General features: G+C 41.0%; 2 protein-coding genes across 11 annotated transcripts in view; one reads left to right on the top strand and one right to left on the bottom strand.

The window, feature by feature from the left end:
- The first annotated feature begins 321 nt into the window (after nt 1-321).
- ANXA7 (annexin A7) lies at nt 322-15,393 on the top strand. Of its 3 annotated transcripts, none has more exons than XM_074907280.1 (13): nt 322-430; nt 3,614-3,671; nt 6,514-6,730; nt 7,030-7,137; nt 8,223-8,263; nt 8,642-8,744; nt 9,006-9,100; nt 9,805-9,918; nt 11,177-11,347; nt 12,853-13,023; nt 13,127-13,202; nt 14,408-14,520; nt 15,046-15,393. In XM_074907280.1, exons 2-13 carry the CDS (start codon nt 3,615-3,617, stop codon nt 15,166-15,168), a joined length of 1,389 nt encoding a protein of 462 aa, XP_074763381.1. In that variant the 5' UTR covers nt 322-430; nt 3,614; the 3' UTR covers nt 15,169-15,393. The 3 variants fall into 3 exon arrangements, with proteins under 3 accessions (XP_074763381.1, XP_074763378.1, XP_074763380.1); XM_074907277.1 differs by having other exon boundaries at nt 323-430; nt 8,220-8,263; XM_074907279.1 differs by lacking the exon at nt 322-430 and adding an exon at nt 597-750 and having other exon boundaries at nt 8,220-8,263.
- Nucleotides 15,394-19,062: 3,669 nt separating this feature from the next.
- PPP3CB (protein phosphatase 3 catalytic subunit beta) overlaps nt 19,063-20,792 on the bottom strand; it is a 46,576-nt gene continuing 44,846 nt past the window's right edge. For 7 of the 8 annotated variants that reach the window (XM_074907269.1, XM_074907273.1, XM_074907270.1 and 4 more), the window contains one exon: nt 19,063-20,754. In XM_074907269.1, coding sequence (XP_074763370.1) covers nt 20,576-20,754 — 179 coding nt within the window. In that variant the 3' untranslated portion in view covers nt 19,063-20,575. The remainder of the gene's footprint in view (nt 20,755-20,792) is intronic. The other variant, XM_074907276.1, reaches the window with a different exon arrangement.

Below are 20,792 nucleotides of genomic sequence, written 5' to 3'. Positions count from 1 at the left end.
CTTCCTTTCCTAGGCGGGTGGCTAAGGACTCACTCCCGTGGGATGGCATCACTCCGCGCTTTCCCTGACAGCTCCATTGGCAAGTCGCTCTGCCTTTCGGCGGCACTTGGCTCTTTGAACTTACCTCTCAGCCGTTTTGAAGGAGAACTGGCCATACTGCAGCTTTCCTTCAGCAACGTGGGGCAAACCTGCACAGAGAGGAAAAGGCTCCGGGGTTAGCGGGGCGATCCCCACCGGGAGCCGCTGCCGGCCCGCCTCCGCCCTGCCCGGACTCGGACGCAGCGCCCCTGCCCGCGGGGAGCGGGGCCCGTGGGCCGGGCCGGGGCGGGCTCGGTGCCGGGGGCGGGGCGGGTGCCGCCCGGCCCCACAGCCTCCATTTTGCGGTGCAGCTGCGGGAGGGAGGCCGGAGGCTCCGCAGGTTTCCCCTCAGGTGAGGCAGCCGGAGGGGGGGGGGGCGAGGGGAGGAGTCGGCCGGCCGTGACTCTTGCGCCCCCCGCCTCGGGCCGCGGCGGCTCTCCTCACACGCCGCCTCGGGGGGGGGGGGGGGGGGCTCGGCCCCGGCTCCGCTGCACCCTGCGGCAGAGGCGTGCTGGGGCCCGGCGCCACCCGAGCGGCGTCCGCCCGGGGCTCGGCAAGTGTTCGGTCGAGGGAGGCGCCGGCCCGTCCCAGAGCGCCGCACCCCCCCTCCCTTGGGCCTGCCCGCCCGGTGCGGAGCGGAGCGGGGGCGAGGTCCCGGTCGCCTCAGGAGGAGTAAGTAGAGTAATACCCGCCTCCGCCCGCGGTGTGCCGCGCCGGAGGGTTCGCCGCGCCGGCCCGGGGCTGGCGGCTGAGGGAGCGCGGAGAGACCAGGGCGGTGCGTGACCGCCCTTCCCGAAACCTAGAGGGCGGTGGCTCGCCCGGCGGGCAGGGCCGGCTGCGGGCGGGGCGGCCCCACCGCGGCCCGGGAAAGGCTGCGGGGCGGTGCGGTGCTGGCGGGGGCGTCCTCGGCGGGGGGCGTGGGTGTGCGCGGCCGGGCCGGGGCGGGCGGTGCCTCCCTTGCCCCGTCGTGTGTGGGGCTGGGCCTGGGGCGTCTCCGCGGGGGCCGGGCCGCGCAGCGAGCGGAGACCTCCCTGGTTTTACCCGCGGAGCTCCTGCCAACGCGCCGGGTTTAGCGCATCCCCTGATACTGCACCTGTCCATCCCCCCCCTCCCACGGCATTTCGATTTCCGCCGGCAGAGGAGGAGCGGCGGGTGCCGGCGGGTGTTGCGGCCCGCAGCCGCCCTTGGCCGGCGCCGCCGCCGCTGGACTCACCCCCGGGCGGGCTGCGGCTTAACCCGTCACCGGCCGGGCCTCGCCTTATGCCCCGGCCGGGGAGAGCGGGGTGGAAATTAAAATCTGATGGGAAAGTCTGTTATTATTTTGGCTATAAAAGTAGTAACATCAGAGCCTCTGTTCTGCTTGAGGATGCTTGCGCCTGAGATAAGTGAGACCATATGCTACAGCCATGGCAGTCCAGTATTTACTAAGTGCTTGCTATTGTATATGTGACTTAATTTATCTCCTGGAAACCATATCTGCATACTCAGAGAGGCTTTAGTAAATATTGCGGTGTGGTCACGGTAAGTTTTGAAGAGACTTTCGTGTCAGAAGCAAGTCTGAAATCCCAATTCAGCATCATGTCCATCTAGTTATACAAGACCTGAAGTACTTGAAACAGCAGTCCTTACTTGACCCTTTTATTACTCTAAATTTTTTTTTCAAATAGAAAAGAAAAAAACCCAGCTAGATCAGGCAAATGCAAAGAAAACATTTTTGTTTTTGTAATTCAGAAGAATGACAAATAGGAATCAAGGTCTTGTTAAGAGGGGAATGATTAAATTAAATACCATGATTCCTAGTACCTGGCCCAAAAGAACTCGCATCACAATTTGAATCCTAGAAAAAGAACCAATATGACAAAATAAGGAAAGCATTAAAGAATGTACTGGTACACCATAAATCACAGGTGGTTAATTTGCTAATCAAAACTATGACATAGCCTTGATGGCTTATTTGCTTGAAAATGAGATGTTGGATACTCATGGCTTAAAAAGCTTTTTGCCAGAATGTGTTTGCTAGTAAATCAGAGACATAGCTGAAAACTTCATTTAGAATTAATTTCTTACCAATAAGTCTAAAATTTGATATATTTTAATATGGCTAAAAGATTGTTGGGTCCCGTTTATTGTACAAATTAAACTTTTTACAGCTGTTGAAACAGCTGAGTTGCTGTCGCCAGCTGTTGTTTTTGCATCGTGAAAAACACTTGTACAGTGGAAATGATACAGTGGACCTCAACAAGTTTTACAGGCTTTACAATCCTGTCGTCTTAATGGTGTAACTTTAGTTGAATTACATGAAGCTGAAAAGTTGAATAAGTTTTATTAATATTCAGTTTTGCTGACACAATATTTTCCTGTATGCAGAAAGAGTGAAAGTGAAATCAGAAGGAAATGCTGCTGGTCATCTTGCTCTGCAAAGGAGTTACAATTAACATTACAGTCAGAAATATCAAAAGAAATGTGCTGTTAAAAGCCAAATTTAAAGTCCATTCAAGCAGCTGTCAGTAATACTGTACAGTTACTGGTTTAAGGTGTTTCTTCTTGGGAAAATAAATAGCCATTAGTGGTGTTTGTGATTATAGTACTACAAATATACCTCATGTTGTTCTTCCCCCTTTATTTATTTGCAAGTGATGATTCAAGTTTATCAGTTTGAGACTGCATAGCTGTGCGTCTCTGCAAGTCAGTTTTGGCTCTTACTTGAACTAACCTTTGCAGAGTTTTAGTGTTTTCCACGTTAAGTCTCAGGTGTTTAATTCTCTGATCACCTATTGCCTTAATGATTCAACGCAGTAAGCATTCTTCTTTGAAATCCATTTGATTTGACCAGTGAATACCTAGAAATGTGAACAATAATTTGCTGGATTACATTCATTTTTATATTTCCTGTGTTCTTTGAGTTGTGCCCCTAAGGTGCATATTGTCTTAGAAATGTGCCATAGCTCCCAGGCCCTGATCAGGGAATCCGGCTGGTCAGCGTGGACATGATTTTTTCCCCCACCATTAAATGTTTCTTAGCCTGGCTAATGGCCTTGAAATTCCCCGCCCAACTCATTGTCAACGTGGGGAATGATCTCTGTCCCATTCAATTCCTACTCCTCAAACCCTTCTACTAAAAATGGGACTATACAGCTAGTGGCAGGAAACAGAAATCATCTACACAAATGAAGTAATGCAGGGGGATTACATGTTTCTATCAAATCATCATTTTACACGGGATCAATAGGGAACTGCTCTTCTCACAGGAACTACCCCTGTGGAGTGCAGTGTGGTAGGAGACGTGCTTGGTGCAGTGTGGGACTGGGGCCCTGCTCTAGCCTGATCCTTCTGTTTCTGTTCTGGCAAAGGGCTCAGCCCCTCCCGCTGGCACCTCCAAGTGTATCCTGTATCTTAGAGTTCTTTTTGGAGGTTCAGGCCTCTTACCATGTTTCATATCGTTCAAGTGATTTAACAGGTAATTAGCAAGCAAATGACTACTACAAACTCAGGCATGGTGCCTTGACAGTGAAAATGTAATTTTTTTTCCCCCCAGAATGTCATACCCGGGTTATCCCCCTTCTGGTGGCTACCCTGCTTTCCCTGGCTATCCTGTAAGTATGGCTTTTCAGTGTGTTGCATTCCTGATGTATTTATATTCTGCGAGTACCCCTTCTTACTATGCTTTGTGTGTGTAAATAGTAGCTGTCAGTTCATATACAGTATTCTTTAGAAATTATGGTCTTTGTTTTCCATCTATATATCCCTGAGGATGACTTTACCGTTGTCTTATAAGAATTCCAAGAAGGAAGTTTAAGATTTATTTTTTTTTAATGTTGCCTATTGTTCCAAAAAGGTTTTTGATTGTTTTAGTTTGTCTTGTGAGGTTTTTTGGGTTTTGTTTTTGGTTGTGGTTTTTTTTTTTTTTAATATAGCTAACTATCTCAACAAATAATTTTTTAAAAGTATCAGTAGCTCTTACATAAATATGAGGGCCTTTACATACATACAGGGTCAGAGGTAATCTCTGAAATGGTCTCTATCAAATATTCCGTGTACTCGTATCCCAGGATTTACAGAGATGCTGAACAAACTTAAGTGGCCGTTACCCTCAGGAAGAGCTTGGAATGCTTTACGCAAGTAGCCCAGCTTTCATACGACACCAAGTAAATATTTTTCTGAGGACAGAAGACATTGTATCTTGACTTTGACCCTCTATCCTTCAGCCACAGGACTTTGTTCCACCTTCAGTTCATGACTGAATGGACTAAAAATTCCAATGAAACTTAGTGGAAGGCTGGAATGTATCAGGTGTGGCTGATATGCCTTCATCGTTTTTCAAAGCTAGATGTAGCTGTGTGCTTTTACTGGTATGGCACTGATCGTACTGCAATTGTTGAAATTTTGTATGGTCTGTGTATTACGTAGTACAGAACTAGAATTCAGCATGGAGCTCAGCCTGGATCCCATTAAGATACTGAAAAGCTATAAATACATGCAATATATATATAAATACACACAATAAATTCTCCAATTATTTTGCTTTACAATTTATCCTTACTCCCTCTGAAACACTAAGGCCACTCAAACTAAAGACAAACATGTTAGAAATCAGACTTTAACTCTTGGATTTCTTTTCTCCTCTCAAGGTTCTGCTGAACCCTCATGATTGTAGCTTAAATTTATTTTTAACTACAACTGAAAATATTTTTTTCTTAGCTAGCATCTAAAATATAGCCAACTTCAACAGATTAATTTAAAAGACCATTTAGATTCCATATCAGTGATTCCAGGTTTCCTAGTCTCATTGATGATGCCCAAAGTGATAACAAGTGCAAAAAACCAATGGAAAATTATTTTCTTCTGAAGTAGTGATAGTTATCTGAGCAGCACTTTTAAGGATCCTAATTTTGGATTTGCAAATCTAAATTCCATTTAAATCTTTTTGTTGAGTCTGGCAGAGAAAGGTTAGACTGCATCTCTGGGGAAGAGAATATTCTATAGCCTGGGCACAGTAATCTGGGGGTAGAAATCTTGGGGCAACCAAACTGGAGGAGAACGTTTGAGCTAGACTTTACTCTTTTGCAGTGTATTTCTGTTTTCTGGGCTTGAGAATGAGTGTGTACTGTATGTAATGTGTCACCCATATTTCTAAAGCTGGTCAGTAAAGAGGATTCTCAGCAAGTGAGTAACAAGCCCATACATTATGCTTCATTACAAAGCTGATTTTAAATACCTGATTTTTAAGATCAAGTGTATGACTTACAGGGTTTTCCCTTAGAGATCCTGGTCATTGAAGTAAATATTTCTAATGTACCTTAACGCTAGTAGTAACCTTTGTGTTGTTACTGGTAAGTCATACATGTAGCAAAACAAAGGCATATAGATGATTGACTTGTTTTTATTTAATACCTGATTAATAGGTGTTCAAACTGAGTGGTCCAGATTCAGTCAGTGAATGTCCATGCTTTATAATCTGGATTTCAAAAGAAATGGAAAAAAAATGCCAACACTTGTTCTAAGTTCTTACCATGTAACATTTGAAATTACTGGTTGTACAAGAGGGGCTGAAGGTTCAAAGATACTAAGCTCTTAAAAGTCCTATAAAAACAGGAGGTGAGCTCCTAATGATTCATAGAGAGCAAGCCTATCTGAGCTCACCTCTTACAAGGGATAGAAGTAGCAGCTTTCCAGTAAAGGAGCAGGGGTCATGCTGGTTGACAAGTTGAATGTGGCTCAATGCATGTGCCCAGGGAGGAAGGCTAATGACATACCAGGTTTTAGCAAAAGCAAAGCCAGCAGGTCAAGGGAAGTGATTATTCCTCTGTGCCACAAGGCCACATCTGGAATACCGTGTCTAGTTGTGGCCTCCCAGTACAACAGAGACATGGACAAACAAGAGTGTGTCCATGAGGGAATCTTGCCTGGAGAAGAGAAGGCTAAGCGGAGATCTGTTCAGTCCTCTGCTACGTAAAGGAGGAGTGACAGACATTAGAGCCAGTCTTTTGTCAGAGGTACACAGTGAAAGGGCAGCTGGTAACAACCACAGGTTGTAATTGTTATTTGATTTGAATAAAACAGTTTTTATCATGAGAGTGGTCAAATACTGGAACAGGCCCAGAGAGGCTGTGGATTTGCTGTTCCTTGGAGATACTGAAAACTTGACACCTTGCGTGAGCAAATCTAACTCTGAAGCTGGCTCTGCTTTGAAGGTGGATGCTGCCCAGAGGTGCCTTCCACTGCAGCATTCTCCAATTCTGTGTCAACATGGGAGATGCATCAGAAAACTCAACCATGAGGCCCCACCCAGCCCTCAGGAATTCTGCTGCTGCTGCTTCAAGTGCTGAATCTAATTACATAATTCATGTTATTATAAATGTGGACATTTTGGTAGCTTGAGAGTTTTTTTACTCTGATGGTGTTAGCAAGTGTACATACATGCTTTTTTTTGTTCAGCCAACAGGACAAGAGTCTGTCTATCCACCAGCCGGTCAGTACTCCTATCCCCCTGTTCCTGGAGGATACCCTCCAGCAGGAGGAGGGACCTATCCTGCAGCACCACCCACTGCTGGGTACCCAGGGGCAGCAGGCTACCCTGCCCCTGGGGGCTACCCTGCCCCTGGGGGCTACCCTGGAGCTCCCCAGGCTGGAGGAATGCCACCTTATCCTGGAGGTAAGATCTTTGTTAGAGTACCCCTTTGGGAGTGATTGCTGGTGTAACCATTTCTTGTGCTTGGTAGTAGTAGAAAGAAGAAAAGTAGCTTTGTTAGCAATCAGTTTAGGCAGCCAGCCAGATTGCTATCTGGCAGTAAATACCTGCAGGCTGATGGCAGGGCCTTGATGGTTTTGGGCCACTGCACAGACATGGAAGAATTAGTCTCTTCCATAGTTCTGCTCAATAACCTGGCTTATGTTGTGTTAGAAGTAAAGTACAAAACATTAAGCATGTTGAAGTCTTTCTTCTTCTCCTAGCTCCTACGGGCTCTGGGTTTGGTGTGCCTCCCACTGGCCCTGGTTTTGGCGGCTATCCGCAGCCTCCTGCCCAGAGCTATGCTGGAGGTGGACCAGCACAAATTCCAGGTATGTCATATAGAAGAAACTTTAAGCATCCAAGGTTAAACCAAGAGATCCCCGGGATAGGTAGTAACAAACTAGGCCCTTACCTTTGTTACTTTTAGCTGTTGAGGTTTGTATGTTGTAAACCTTCCTTGACAAGACCACCAATGGGCTGATGAGAACCATCTCTACAGGTGCTACATCCAGAAGGGATGGCTGTCACCGATTAATGGTCATGATGTAGTGGGTTAGGTGCTTATTCTTCAGACTGCAAGTACCTGATGAGATCTGTGAACTCCAGAGTCCCCATTCAATGAGTATCTAGCTGTTTTTGTTAATCTCGAAGAAATGGATGCATTTTTCAGATCTGTGTGTTCATGGTGATCCCTGCCACCGTGGGGGAAATGGAAAGGAGATGCACGCAATTGCTTAAAAACAGTGCAGTGTTTTTAATGCTTTGAGTGGTGAGTTACCATCAAGATGATTTTTGTCCTGGAATGTGTCAGTTGTGTTTACAAGAAATTCAAAGCAGCAAACCCTTGTTTTTTAATGATTGCTTTGTTAACTCTACTAACAACTAAACTGCTGTTAAAATTATAACTATTGTACATACATATTATGGATTAAAATAAAATTCCAGTGAAAAAAAGAGTAGTTGTAGCTTTTGCATTTACAGTGCTTTTGATCACAAAATGAGATTTCAATTCTTTTTGCAACAATGAATTCTTAATATTTATTGTTTATATACTAGACCTTTTAAAGTCTCTAATATGACTTTAAAAGAGCACGGGACACACATTCTTCATTTGCATTGGCTATTTTGGCTTTTGTCAAAGATAGCAATATTTAACAAGGAGAGATCCTTCCAGTTCCCATAGCACCAGTAAATGTAGTATTTTTAGAACTGCCTTGCTAGTGTATGTGCCAGAATGCATCTGTGATTGCTTCTTCCCATATTCCCAAGGGCAAGAAGTTCAGTTACTGATCATTACTTAGGAAACAGGTTTTATGCAGTGGTAGGTCTGTAAATGGCTTTATTTTCAGACAGCATTTACATAGTAAGAGGAGACCTAATTAATTCCTTTTATCTTGTTCTTTATTTTCAGTAGGATATCCTGGTGGACAAGCATCATCACCAATGCCTGGTCCGGTATGTGCCGTATCCTCTTCTGTAATCAATCGTTCCTTCTGTAGTTTCAGTATTTTTACAACCGGTTTCCAACAATCTACAGCATCTTCTGTGTGAAGAGCTACACTCAGAGTACACCCTGAACAAAATCATAACCCTGTATCTGTGTATACTCACTCATTGAGTAGATCTTCATCCATAGAATTGGGTACAAGCATGGATTTGGCATTGGTGGGCCAAAGCTGCTCAACACAACTAAATGTCACCCTGATTCTGTGTTAGAAAAAAAATGGGGAACTAATGGACACTTCCTTCTGAAGCACTGATTCCAGAGTTGTGATTTTTAATTTGAATTTACATTGTGCAGAATAGCTAGTTACATGTGACTCTTATTTTCAGCCTGCAGCAATGGTTCAGTGTACCCAGGGCACAATTAAAGCTGCTCCAAACTTTGATGCTGGAAGGGATGCAGAAATTCTACGCAAAGCTATGAAGGGGTTTGGTAAGTAAGCAATAGCTTAAATTTCCATTGAGCTAACTTCTTACTGCCATTTTGTCCTTTTCCTCAATTTTCATTTAACCTTTTTTTTTCCCTCCCCAAGGCCTTTCTAAAGTCACACTTTCAAAATGACTTGGGCAATTTAGTAGACAAAAATTGGTAGACTTAAATGATAGTCATTTATTATGTTACTATGCCCAAATGCAAGATAAGAAAATGCATAGTGTCGGAGTTCTTACATGAAATTGCCCTTCTGTTTCCAAGGAACCGATGAGCAGGCTATCATAAATGTTGTTGCTAACCGCTCCAATGATCAAAGGCAAAAAATCAAGGCAGCTTTCAAGACAATGTATGGCAAGGTATGTTCACTAGTTCTTTGAATCGGTAAACAAAACCAAACTTGCAGCTGCTGCTTTAACTGCCTGATTGCATTTTAGTCCTGGGCTGGGGACTGGGCTTTTTAAAAATGCACCTTTGGTTACATTCCTTGTGTACTGGGGGACATCTGCTATTTAACATGGTGTTGTCCTGATACCTGTCAGAAGCAGGGGTGGAGGAATGTTGGAGGCTGGCTCTGTCCCTGACCAAACAAGAAGCGTCGCTGCTTTTGTAATGCTTGAGAGATAGAAAATGAGCTTAAACAGTCCTTGTATTAGCATCTGAAACTACTGAGTTTTCAGTGCACAAACCAGCGCTAAAATCTGTTTTTTTCATAAGGAATAAACTGAGAAACTGGTTGAGGACTGGTTAGTCAATAAAAGGCTGAGATAATTTAATTTCTTCTATCTGTCATTTCTGCAACTTAAAGTGGAATTTTATAGTTGTGGTATTTTTCAGGACCTGACTGGGTCTTAATTAGTGAGGAGATAATGCAGAAGAGCTGAGCTGTCAAAGTTTTGGACAGAGGGAAGTTCTTTATAAGAAATAAAACAAAGGTTTACAGGAAAAACAGAACAAAGCTAGAGATCAGTCACAAAAGTAAATTCTAGTTTGACCTTTTTCCAGTATATAATCTACATGGCTAACACTCACCAAAGCCCTTTTTGTGTTTATAATTGAACAGGATTTAATTAAAGACCTGAAGTCTGAGTTAAGTGGAAATGTGGAAGAACTGATTCTAGCACTCTTCATGCCTAGCACCTACTATGATGCCTGGAGTTTACGTCATGCGATGAAGGTATGGTTTTCCTGTGAACGACATAGTCTAAAACTGACTTAAAATGCTCATCTAACAGAAGAGAATACCTGATCCCTGCATTGCTGAAAAATCCCATAGTGGCAAATGGATTTTGGGACTGTGCAGCTTAAAATTCTTTGCTGCTGCATCCCCCAGTTCTAGCCAATTTCTGCAGGATTAGCCAATCCAGAGCAGCTGTCCAGCAGAGGATGAAATGCTGCAGGACTGAACTTTGCCACTTGGTCCCAATTTTTGCTACAACCTAGAAAGGGCCAGGGTGCTGTTAAAATTGTAATCACCGTTTAAACTGAAGGTATGTATCTCTCCTTACTAAAAAACCAAACCATTTGTTACTGAAAGATAGTTTTTGGATTATCCCAGGTTTTTTACCAAAAGAACAATGAAAAAATACTTTCTTAAGGTCAGATGATGCATATATCTGTTCAAGTATTAAGACTGCATTAGGGATTAGGTGAGTGAGTTGGTTTAAACTTTTAACTCTGCTAAGCTGCTACATCCAGTTTACCAGAATTTCTTGCTTGTTTGATCTGCAGCAGCTAGCAGGTGGTTGATACTGGAAACAAAGAACTTAACCCTTGTATGAATGCAGACCTTCTAAAGAATGTGGAGGTCAAATGAAGATCTGGATTTAGTGGAGGAAACAGCCACTCTTGACCATTTTAAAAGATGTATAATATAACAAACACTACTTATCTAATCATTGCCTGAATAGGGATGACCATGCCTGTAAGATCTCATTGTACACAGAACTCAGTTAATTTTTATTCTGGGGAGAGTGAAGCATCTGTGAAAAATTCCTAGCAGTGCTCCATGTTGAGGAAGAGGCCACATTTAGAATAGGGCACACACTTGTATGCTTACCAAAAACGGAATTTACATGTTATCTTTGGCTTTAATGATTAACATAAGGCTCTACCTTCTTCCAGTATCTTTCCAGATTAAGGTTGCCAAAGAATTTCCTTCCTAAACCATTTTCCAGTTAACTTTGGCTGATGTCACTGTTGTGGATGTATAGTTTGGGGTATTTTTTTTAACTAGTACAGAATTGAATGTTTGAGGAAGCTTAATTCCATTTTAAGTGTACAGAAGACTTGGTGCTTTCACACTGCAAGGATACTGTTCTTACAATGTAGATTGTGTTAAGTTCTGAAATAACAGATGACTGCTTAATTTCACAGTTAAAGAAAACTGAATAGGTAGTGCTTTGTAGTTATGCCCTCTCTTCCTCTGCCTACAGGGAGCGGGCACTCAGGAGAGAGTGCTGATTGAGATCCTTTGCACACGGACAAACCAGGAAATACAAGAAATAGTGAACTGCTATAAATCAGAATTTGGAAGGGACATTGAACAGGACATCAGAGCAGACACTTCAGGACACTTTGAACGATTACTTATATCGATGTGCCAAGTGAGCTTTAATTTTTTTTTTTTTTTAGTAAGATAATGGTGTACAGTCTGACTTTGATGTGTATAGTCATAATGGCTCCATAAATAAATTGCCTGTGTATGCTTAGCAAGAGCCAGGTTTTTAAGAATTTAGCCCTGGGCCATTAATTTATTCCCTAATGACAAGGTATGACACTTCAGTCCCTCCCCAAGGAAGAGATAGTTTCTATCTACAGATCTGTGAGGAATTGTGTGACCTAATTTAGCACCCTATATTAATCTCAGAATTTATGTGTAAGTATTTTATTGTGCAGATGCGATCCAGGGGTACTATAAAGCAGTGCTCTGCACTGCTGTTAAAGCAAGATGCTTACTTTCTGCATATATTAACAAAATCATTTGGGTGAATCTGATAGGATAGGATAACCTTTATGGTATCCTGTGGGAATCCCTATGAACAACCAAGAGGTACCATAGGGTAAAACTTACCTCCCAGGTTACACCAGAGCCTGCCTTCCTTTCATATCACCAGAATTAGGGAGGTGCTACTACTGAACTTGGGCAAACACTGGAGCTTGCTTATCCCACATCATTTACTAGGGCTCTTTTTCTGTTGAAGAATAGTAACTTGCAGTTACCCATGTTTAGGAAGAAATATGTACTAATGCAACTTCCCACATATCTCTGATCAATCTGCCTATTTGCTGTTAGAATTTCTATGACGCTTCTTGAGCTTGTTTGCCTGTCCCTTTGTGAGAGCTTAGCTATGCACTAGGTATTTGGATTAAAAAGTCAAAATGCACAAGAAAGCAAACTTTGAGAAGCTCATGCTGCTAATTTTTATTTTGATAAATCCAGTAGTTTACAATAACTGACAACCACATCATTTAAATACTGTATTAGCCACTATAGATACAACAGAATTGGAGAGCATGTGTTCAGCCTACTCAGCCAGTATATTTAGCTGTGTCCATCCATGCACTGGGCAGCAAAGAAACCCCAAAGCACATAAAATGTCATACAAGCCCTATGGACATATTACAACTACAGTAAATGCTTTCTGGAGACATTCTTGCTTGGAATTAGCAAATTCTAAATACAATAGAAGACCCGAGGTATTTCAGGTGTGCATATTCAGTAAGATAATTCATTAGTTAATTTGGGAAGATTCTTTGCAACTTGAAGCCTAGAAACAAATTAAGAGAAAGCTTATGTTAAGTAAAATAGAGAATTAAGTACAGTACTTCCTGAATTAGAACTATGAGATGGTATGTAGGGGTGAATTATCTGAGTCAGCATCTCTGTAGTTTAAAGCATGCCCTACAGATAGGGTTCTGGGCCACTTTTGTATTTGTTGCCTATAAGAAATATTAAACCAAAGAGTGTTTTTAAAGCAACGTAATGTATTTCAAACTGGTATTAGTCTTTCTGCTTCAAGCTTTGAAGATACATGCTTGGGCTTGCAAGCAGTTAAAGGATAGTCTTCTCTGTGTAATTTCATTTTACATCTGTTGTCTTTGCTTTTAGGGTAATCGGGATGAGAATCAAACTGTGGATTATCAGAAAGCTCAAGAAGATGCTCAACGTCTGTACCAAGCAGGTGAAGGAAAACTTGGGACTGATGAATCTTGCTTTAATATGGTTCTGGCAAGCAGAAGTTTTCCCCAACTGAAAGCAACAGTTGAGGCATACTCCAGGGTAGGAGTTCTTCACTGATTTCCAATGAGCTTGGTCAGTGTATTTTAAGGTTCCAGTTGTTACTGCATTTCATTATCCACATATTAATCTCCTTTATTTGTAGATTGCCAATCGTGATTTATTAAGTAGCATTGACCGAGAATTTTCTGGAAGTGTGGAACGTGGTTTGAAGACTATTTGTAAGTGATATGTTCCTCTTATCCCTTAGGAATTAATCTTTCTAAATGTAACTGAAGAAGAATCCCATTCAACACTGGCCATATGGCAAATGAACACACAATCTGAGACTCTGCTAGCAAAAAACCCCCAAAAGTATTCACTTTACACTTAATTGGAGAAAATAAGCATCCACCATGAAGAAGTCAGTTTGAAACAAGAGAAGTTTACATAGGAACTCTCTGTCACTTCTCTGGGAAGACAGACAATGCCACAGAGACGGGGGTCACTGGTTAGTGCTGGTAGCTGTATTTTTCAGAGCTCTGCAAAATGAGTACCAGGGTATCAGAGCTGTGACTCTGGTTGTTTGGCACTTCAGCAAGACAGCTGAGCCACCCCCACACATGATTTCAACACCAGCATGAACCTACTTTATAGGCACAGTTCACTTTCCACTCCTCTTCCCCACCACCACCTACCCCCAAAAAGCTCAGCATTAGCTAAGGAAAGCTTCAGCAAAATGGAAAACCTGTTCTGAATTCACTTTTTCCTGCTGACTTGTTATAAAGCAGTTCAAATTTAGCACAATTTGCTGATAGTGAGAATCACTATGACTTATTAGTAATAGTAGATCTGCAGGCACCAGTCCTACCAATGCCTACCAAAATGACAGCGTTTCCATAGCCATAATGGATAAGCAAAAACTTCCCAAATAATTCTCTGCTAAAGAGTTTTATGGAAAAAATTCAGCTCTGAGGATCACGTAAAAGAATAAAGGCTCATCTCTGAGAGTGAACAGTCTAACAGAAACAAGATCCATTCTGTAACTACTAGAGTGAGAACCCTTTACAGTGGTACTTTTGTTAGTGAGAATCTAGCAACGGAACAGGAGTAAAATACCTTGTATCTCAGTACCAGCTATCCAAGGAGAAGAACTAATTTTTAAATTACCTGTTTGAGAGTTAAGATTTCAGACAACTTTGAAGAACACCTCCAGAGACGTTAACTGCAAATAACTAAGTTTTCATGTGAATAACTCATTTGGTCAGCTTGAAAATAAGCTTAGCCCTATAAAACACCTCCTGTGATCCACAGTAACTGGATCTTCACCAGTACCTACCTTTAGCTGTCTACAGCTAGATCAGGATCAATCCTGAATTGACCCTACCAGGTATTGTTTTACAGCATACAATACTGGAACTAATGCTAAAAATGTACTTTATTGCAGTGCAATGTGCTTTAAATCGCCCAGCCTTTTTTGCAGAAAGACTTTATTATTCTATGAAAGGAGCTGGCACAGATGATTCTACCCTCATCAGAATTATAGTCACTCGCAGTGAGGTAAGAAACTTTCTCCTCTGTAAAAGTCACATGTAGCAGAAAGCCATCTACCCTAACCAGCTTTTCACTTAGTCCTACTTTCACAACTGTAGAAACAATGTATTGCAATGAAGCTTTTATGGGGTTCACATTTAGATGAATCTATTAATTTGTTTTAAAGCCAGTTTTTATATAGTAACTTAATTATCTCTGGCTAGATGGTAATACTGCTTGTCTTCCTTCTTAACTGTGGTTGCCTGTCCATGTAGCAGACAAGCACCTCAAGTTCAAATATTCAGCTGTTAAGAGTTAGGACAGTACAGTCCTAACAAAGCAAGGAACACCTGCTAGACACTCTGCTTTGGGAGCTGCTCCTCGGTCCTTAGAGGGACCACCTGGCTTGTAAGGCTGCAGAGTTAATCAGTCGCACACTTCACCCTTGGCGCGTGTTCTGCAGCCTGTGAGGGAGGAGATGCAGGTGACTGGCTAGGAGTTAAAATCATACACTGTGTCTATGTTTCATGCTTTTTTTTTTTCTTTACATAGATTGACCTTGTGCAAATTAAACAGATGTTCACACAAATGTATCAGAAGACTTTGGCTACAATGATAGCAAGTGATACAAGCGGTGATTACCGGCGTTTGCTGCTGGCAATTGTTGGCCAATAGAAGAAGATTATATGGGGTTTTTGTTTTCTTTTTTAAAACAAACTGCAGAACATGTAACATGCTTTATGTAGACACAGACTATCCTTGTGTGTAAAAGAATAATTTTAAAGTTTGTATAATCAAATATGCAGCCTTGATGATTCAATAAGCTTGTTTCACTTACAACTGCCTTAATTTACAGCACATATTCTTTATTGTATAATAAAAGATGTATCTTCTCTATTACCCCTAAGATTTAGTCCTTTTGACCCAGACAGAACTACCACCCCTCTGCCAGATTCCAGCATGATTAAACTGTCTTGACAAACCTCCAGCACTCAGCAACTTTCCTAAAATACATAAACTTCACTGCTGAGCTAACTGTGTATAACCAAAAAAAGCCTGAGGCTGTGATGTAAAGCATTTTACACCCTCCCTCTTTATTAGTCTTTCCATTATAATATTGAAAAACATGCAAGTGATTGGTTTAAGTAACATTAACACGGACATTTTAAGGACCATGAGAATCTGACTGTACCTGCCCCCTCCCCCCCCCCCCGTTCATTTTCTTAAATTAGTTACCATTATGCTTAAGGTAGCAATGGAAAGGAGAATTCTTCTTGGATCTAGTTTTGAAATATCTCCTTGCACAGGAGTGGGTTACACAGAAAATGACTCAGCAATAAAAAAAGCCAGTATCTAAATGCTAACACTAAGAACATGTGTAAATCTAAACTGAAAGCAACTGTGACTTGGACAATATAAATGACTATGTGGATGTTTTCAAAGGATTTAAAAAGAACCGCTTGAATAGCACATTTGGTTTTTTAGAAAGCCACAGTGAATCTGTCTCCTGCCATAAATGTAACAGAAGCTGCAAGTCCAGCAGCTAGCAGTGCATTTCCTAACAGTTCTAAACAAGGCTTTAACAAATAACAATTGTACTAGAGGACACCCTCACACAAACAGCAAACCCCTATTTCTATTATTCCCCAAACAAAAAGAGCTAGGGTTAGTAGAGTTCATACTAATATGACACACCTTTCACTCTTACACAGTACGTACAACATAAAAGGTTTTTGCAAAACAGTGATACCACATTTACATACCAAAAAAGCTGAAGTATTTCACTTAATCAATGTTCTGCAACCTAAATATGGCTTTAGACTATGAACTTTTTCTGAAATCGAACTTAGAAACACAATTCAGTTTAAAATTCCTGGGTCAGATTAAAATTAATTATTTCAAATACGAACAATAGATAGAAGTTATCTTGGGAAAGTAGCAGACATTCCACTCTACATTACTTTGGTCATCCTTGGTGCAAGTATCCACAGATACATATATATATATATGAGTGTGTGTATATATATATACACCTGCCAGTGGCTTTCCAAGCTTCACCAAGATTCTCATAAGCTTTGGTTCTTCTTTCTTTGCTCTTGAGCAAACTTACTTACAAGTGAAGAAGCTTAGCATTTAATAATTAAAGCATATTAGTGCATCTGTATCTTTTTGTGTGACTAAAAAAAATCCCCACCACTTGTCATTCAAAGCAGAATATTGATTAAGTCTGGCTTGTACATGCTACTGTTACAAGAAAATGACCAGATGAACAGGGTTCTATGTCCTAATGACACTCACCTGTTTCATGGCCAAAAGTTTTTTTCATTACATGCTAGTGACAAAAGAATTGTTAAATGGATAACAGGAATTGAATGATTGATAATGAAACTGTAGCAAAAAAATAGGCAAGAATGAACAGATACCATCTATCTTGCCCCTGAAAAAGCCTTATTTTTCTATATAACATAATGGCACCTCAAGATTGAACATTAGAAAAAAGAAAGCTGTTTATGAGACTATTCCCCTCAAAAAGCATTCAGACTCAAACCAGAATAGACCTACCTCTTTCTAAGAGAAACCCAGACCCAATCCCAACCATTTGTCTTTTTGCTAGAGATGTCAGTCTTCACAATTCAGTAGATACGACTATATAATTTTTTTTCATTTCACAACGAATTCGATAAGCTTTGAAAGCAAAGCTGCTGTTTAAGACTATCATTTTGGGTAGTAAAGTTGCGTTTGCCATTAAACTAAATGTAGGTAGGCTCTGTGAACTAGGCTGGTTTTCCCTGTTTGGCTCACCAGGTGGCAGCAAGTTTCTCGACAGCACAAGTCCCTGCTTTAAAATAAGCCCCCCAAACCCTTACTCAGGCACTTTTGCTTCTCAGTTTCACTAAAACGCACCTACATTTCTCAGAACGGTCAGAACCCCCAGCCCACCTTTGAATATTCCTCCTCGCTGCCGGTGCCCTACAGGTAAGAACACCACAGATGATGGTTTACTCCATCAGTTCAGGAAAGAAAGGCCTCTTCCCTGGGACCCACACGGTGTCCATTAGCCCAGGGCAGGGCTCGGCAGCACTGACTGCTCCAACTCAAACCCAGAATCAGCCATGCCTCTCACAGCTTTTGCTACCTGTGTCCTTTGACTGACAGAGCTATTTCCAAGCAGCCTCCCCTCCCCACCCAAGAACAGACTAAGGACACATAGACTTCCCCCTCTGCCCTCGCCTTAAAATGCTGAAAGCACAAACGAGCAATGCAAACTACTTACAGTTTTCTGGGAGGGAGGATATAATTTCTTCTCAACAATACAAGAATTAGAGACAGCTCCAGACTTCCACCTTTCAGAAACACAGTAGCAAGGTATCAGTACCTACTTTCCAAACAAAATCCACAGACCTAATGCTGTTACCTGACTACTTGCTTAATGGGTGACAGACACACAGCATGAGAAGAGAAATCAGGTCAACAGCTGTCCAAGAAATTTTCCTTTATTGCAGATCTGCCTTCATAGCTAGCAAAAACTACTACAGACAATGGATACTGCAAGGGAATCTACATGGAAGCAGAACAGATACTGCAAGGGAATCCTCAAGGAAGCAAGGATCATTGCAGCTGGGCACTTAACTGCTGTGCCAAGTATCAGAACCAGTTGACTCCTATTACAATGAGGTCTGATTATTATCAAAGACTGACTGGGGATTTTCTTCACATCCACAACTCCAGCTAGTCATAATACTCATCACAACTAATATCTATCAAATCATGAAAAATACTGTCTTGTGAGGTCAAGAAATTTTCCACTAGAACTTACAAGGAGGAAGGTACCATCATAATGTTCATGTAACATTTCAGTTGTACTTATCAACATGTTCGTTCTGCTCTAATACAGCATCATATGCAGACTGTACAGCTTGCAAGTATGGGAGTGCTTCATAAAACAACAAAAAAACTTACCATTTTTTAACTTGGATCTTCTGCACTCTAACTTTCAGAGAGTTTTCAATTAGAATGCATCTGCAATAAAGTAAAATCATACATTAAAGCTCCATTAGCAACCATGTGCCACTTTTTATTTTTTAATCTTAATTCTCATTCTGTTCTTGTCCTTACTTTAAAAAGAATATACCAAAAAGACTAAATCATGTAACTGTATTGATTGTCAAAACAAACAGACTACCCCTTCTGCCCAAAAAGCAACCCCAACACGCTTCACTATTGAATATTTAGTTAAACCAACACATAAAACATAGCTATACTGAACAGCCTTCCTAGAATCAACTAACCTTGCTCTTACAAGTTTGTACAAACCAGCAATGGATGTTCAGTTTATCAGACAGAAAATATCTACGTATTTTATTTATGACAGAGAGCTCAAAAGCAAAAAAAAAAAAAAGCAGCAGGAATAACAGTTAAATCAAATACCATTTACATTCAACTACTTCTCTGCAAGCTATATCTGACCTTTTAGGCTTTTTCAATAGCCTAAATTTTGAAAACTATTTCTAATCAATTTTCAAGGTCATATGAGACCTACATATGCCAAATAAAACCAATACACAGTGATAGGAGCCGCAGCCCATGCACAAAATTTATTGTGTGCTACTGTTTATAAAATACTCGAATAGTTCAGAACATGCATAAAATTTCCAACTTAGGGGTATGTACAGATTGTACTTCATGGCAAGCAAAGAAAAAGGGGAGATGAACTCTAGTGACATAAGTTTCAAGTTGTGTTCCAGGGGATGAGAAGGACATGGAGCAAATGTCAAAATATGTAACAAAGTACAGTGGCAATCAGTACAGTCCATTATTTGTGAACAAATTAGCACAGGGCTTCAATTTTTATTTTAACCAAGCAGTCCTGTAGATACCAAAATACATGCAGTCTCAAGTTTACACTTTCACTAATGCCTTAGCAGTTGAACAGAGCAATTGCTTACGCGCTGCTTTGCCTAAACAAAAAGTATGTCCGATACAGTTTCAGTTTCCTTTACAGATTTAAAAATAATAAAAAGCTTGCAGCTATTCAGCCCAGTGATTATTAGCTATTTATGCAACCGTAATACTCACAATAAACTAAAAGTACCCATAACATCTAGGTAACCTATAGATGTACATCATAGGTCTATATATTAAATATTTGCAAAATTAAAACATGCATACACAAAATACAATGCCAAGCTTTACAGACTTGATATGAATCAAAATTTACTTAAACAATGTACAAAGTTCAATTAAAAGTACCTTAAAATTAACATTTCCATATTTTTCTTACTTTTAAAATTAGTATATATAATATTTTTTTTTTTAAAATTCAAGGTGGGGAAGAGTCTTGAAAAAGCTGGGCAAAAAAGTTTCTAAATTAAATATTTTTTTAAATCTGTGTTCAAGTAATAAACATTCCTACATAGAAATCTTCTGATAAGCTGTAACTAAAAAATACAGTGAATACAATATAGAATTAGCAACATCTAAGGAGAAACCTGAGGTCAGCATTTTACAGGATGACCAACTGAGATTTTTTTTTTTGGCATTTTTTCTCTCTATTTAAAATACAGTTTTTGCAGCCTCAGATATTTTAAGACCATTCTAATCTAGCTTTTTAAAGACATTTCATGAAACCGATGTCCATTAATAAATAGTTAGCTCTTAGGGTTGTATTTGAAAGTCTGGTTTAAAAAACAAACAAACAAACTACCTCTACTGAAAGAAAAATCCCATTTGTAAACTCAAAAGTGTTGACAACAATAAGCATAAGATGCTAGTCTAGATGTGCTTTAGTGGTAACAGCCCGGTTCTTTCCCCAGATCTCTTCTGGAGCTTCAGCAGCCAGTGATGGACTTTGTGTAATTAGGCGAGGCACGCTCCCAGGAGGTCGGGTCACCACGTAAAGAGAGGGGCTGTTGTCTCAAAAGCATGGCGGTCTTTTTCAGCGGGATCAAGCTGGATGGTTTTCCACCTCATATTAAGTAGTCACTTCAAGCGATCCCCCTGGCTATTGCATTTGTTGTCACATCAAAAAGCAGTAATCTAGGAATTCTCAGGCAAGACATGAGTAAACCAGAAGCTGACGTGGTCACTGTGCATTGTTGTTGCCAGTTCCATTGTTTCCATTGGCATTTGTTGTGTTTATAGTATTAATACCATCTTGCTGAAGAGCATCTTTTCTTGGTGGCATTCTCTCATTGATCCTATCCAAACCTTTTGCTTCTTCAAAACTGCAGATTTTATGTTGCGGAGAGAATCCTCGTATTGCTTAACAAAATGCAAATTTGATATGTCAGTAATGGAAA

The sequence above is a fragment of the Athene noctua genome, chromosome 5 (genome assembly GCF_965140245.1).
Source record: "Athene noctua chromosome 5, bAthNoc1.hap1.1, whole genome shotgun sequence".
In the NCBI taxonomy this organism is placed as follows: domain Eukaryota; kingdom Metazoa; phylum Chordata; class Aves; order Strigiformes; family Strigidae; genus Athene; species Athene noctua.
The sequence above is the reverse complement of the archived record's forward strand: the minus strand, read 5'-3'. Positions and strand labels throughout refer to the sequence as shown.

Excerpts from the sequence above, each read along its gene's own strand:
- ANXA7 (XM_074907277.1), top strand. The coding sequence starts at position 3,615 with ATGTCATACCCGGGTTATCCCCCTTCTGGTGGCTACCCTGCTTTCCCT. Across the intron at positions 3,672-6,513 it reads CTGCTTTCCCTGGCTATCCT|CCAACAGGACAAGAGTCTGT; the intron begins GTAAGTATGGCT and ends TTTTTTGTTCAG. Across the intron at positions 8,745-9,005 it reads CAAAGCTATGAAGGGGTTTG|GAACCGATGAGCAGGCTATC; the intron begins GTAAGTAAGCAA and ends TCTGTTTCCAAG.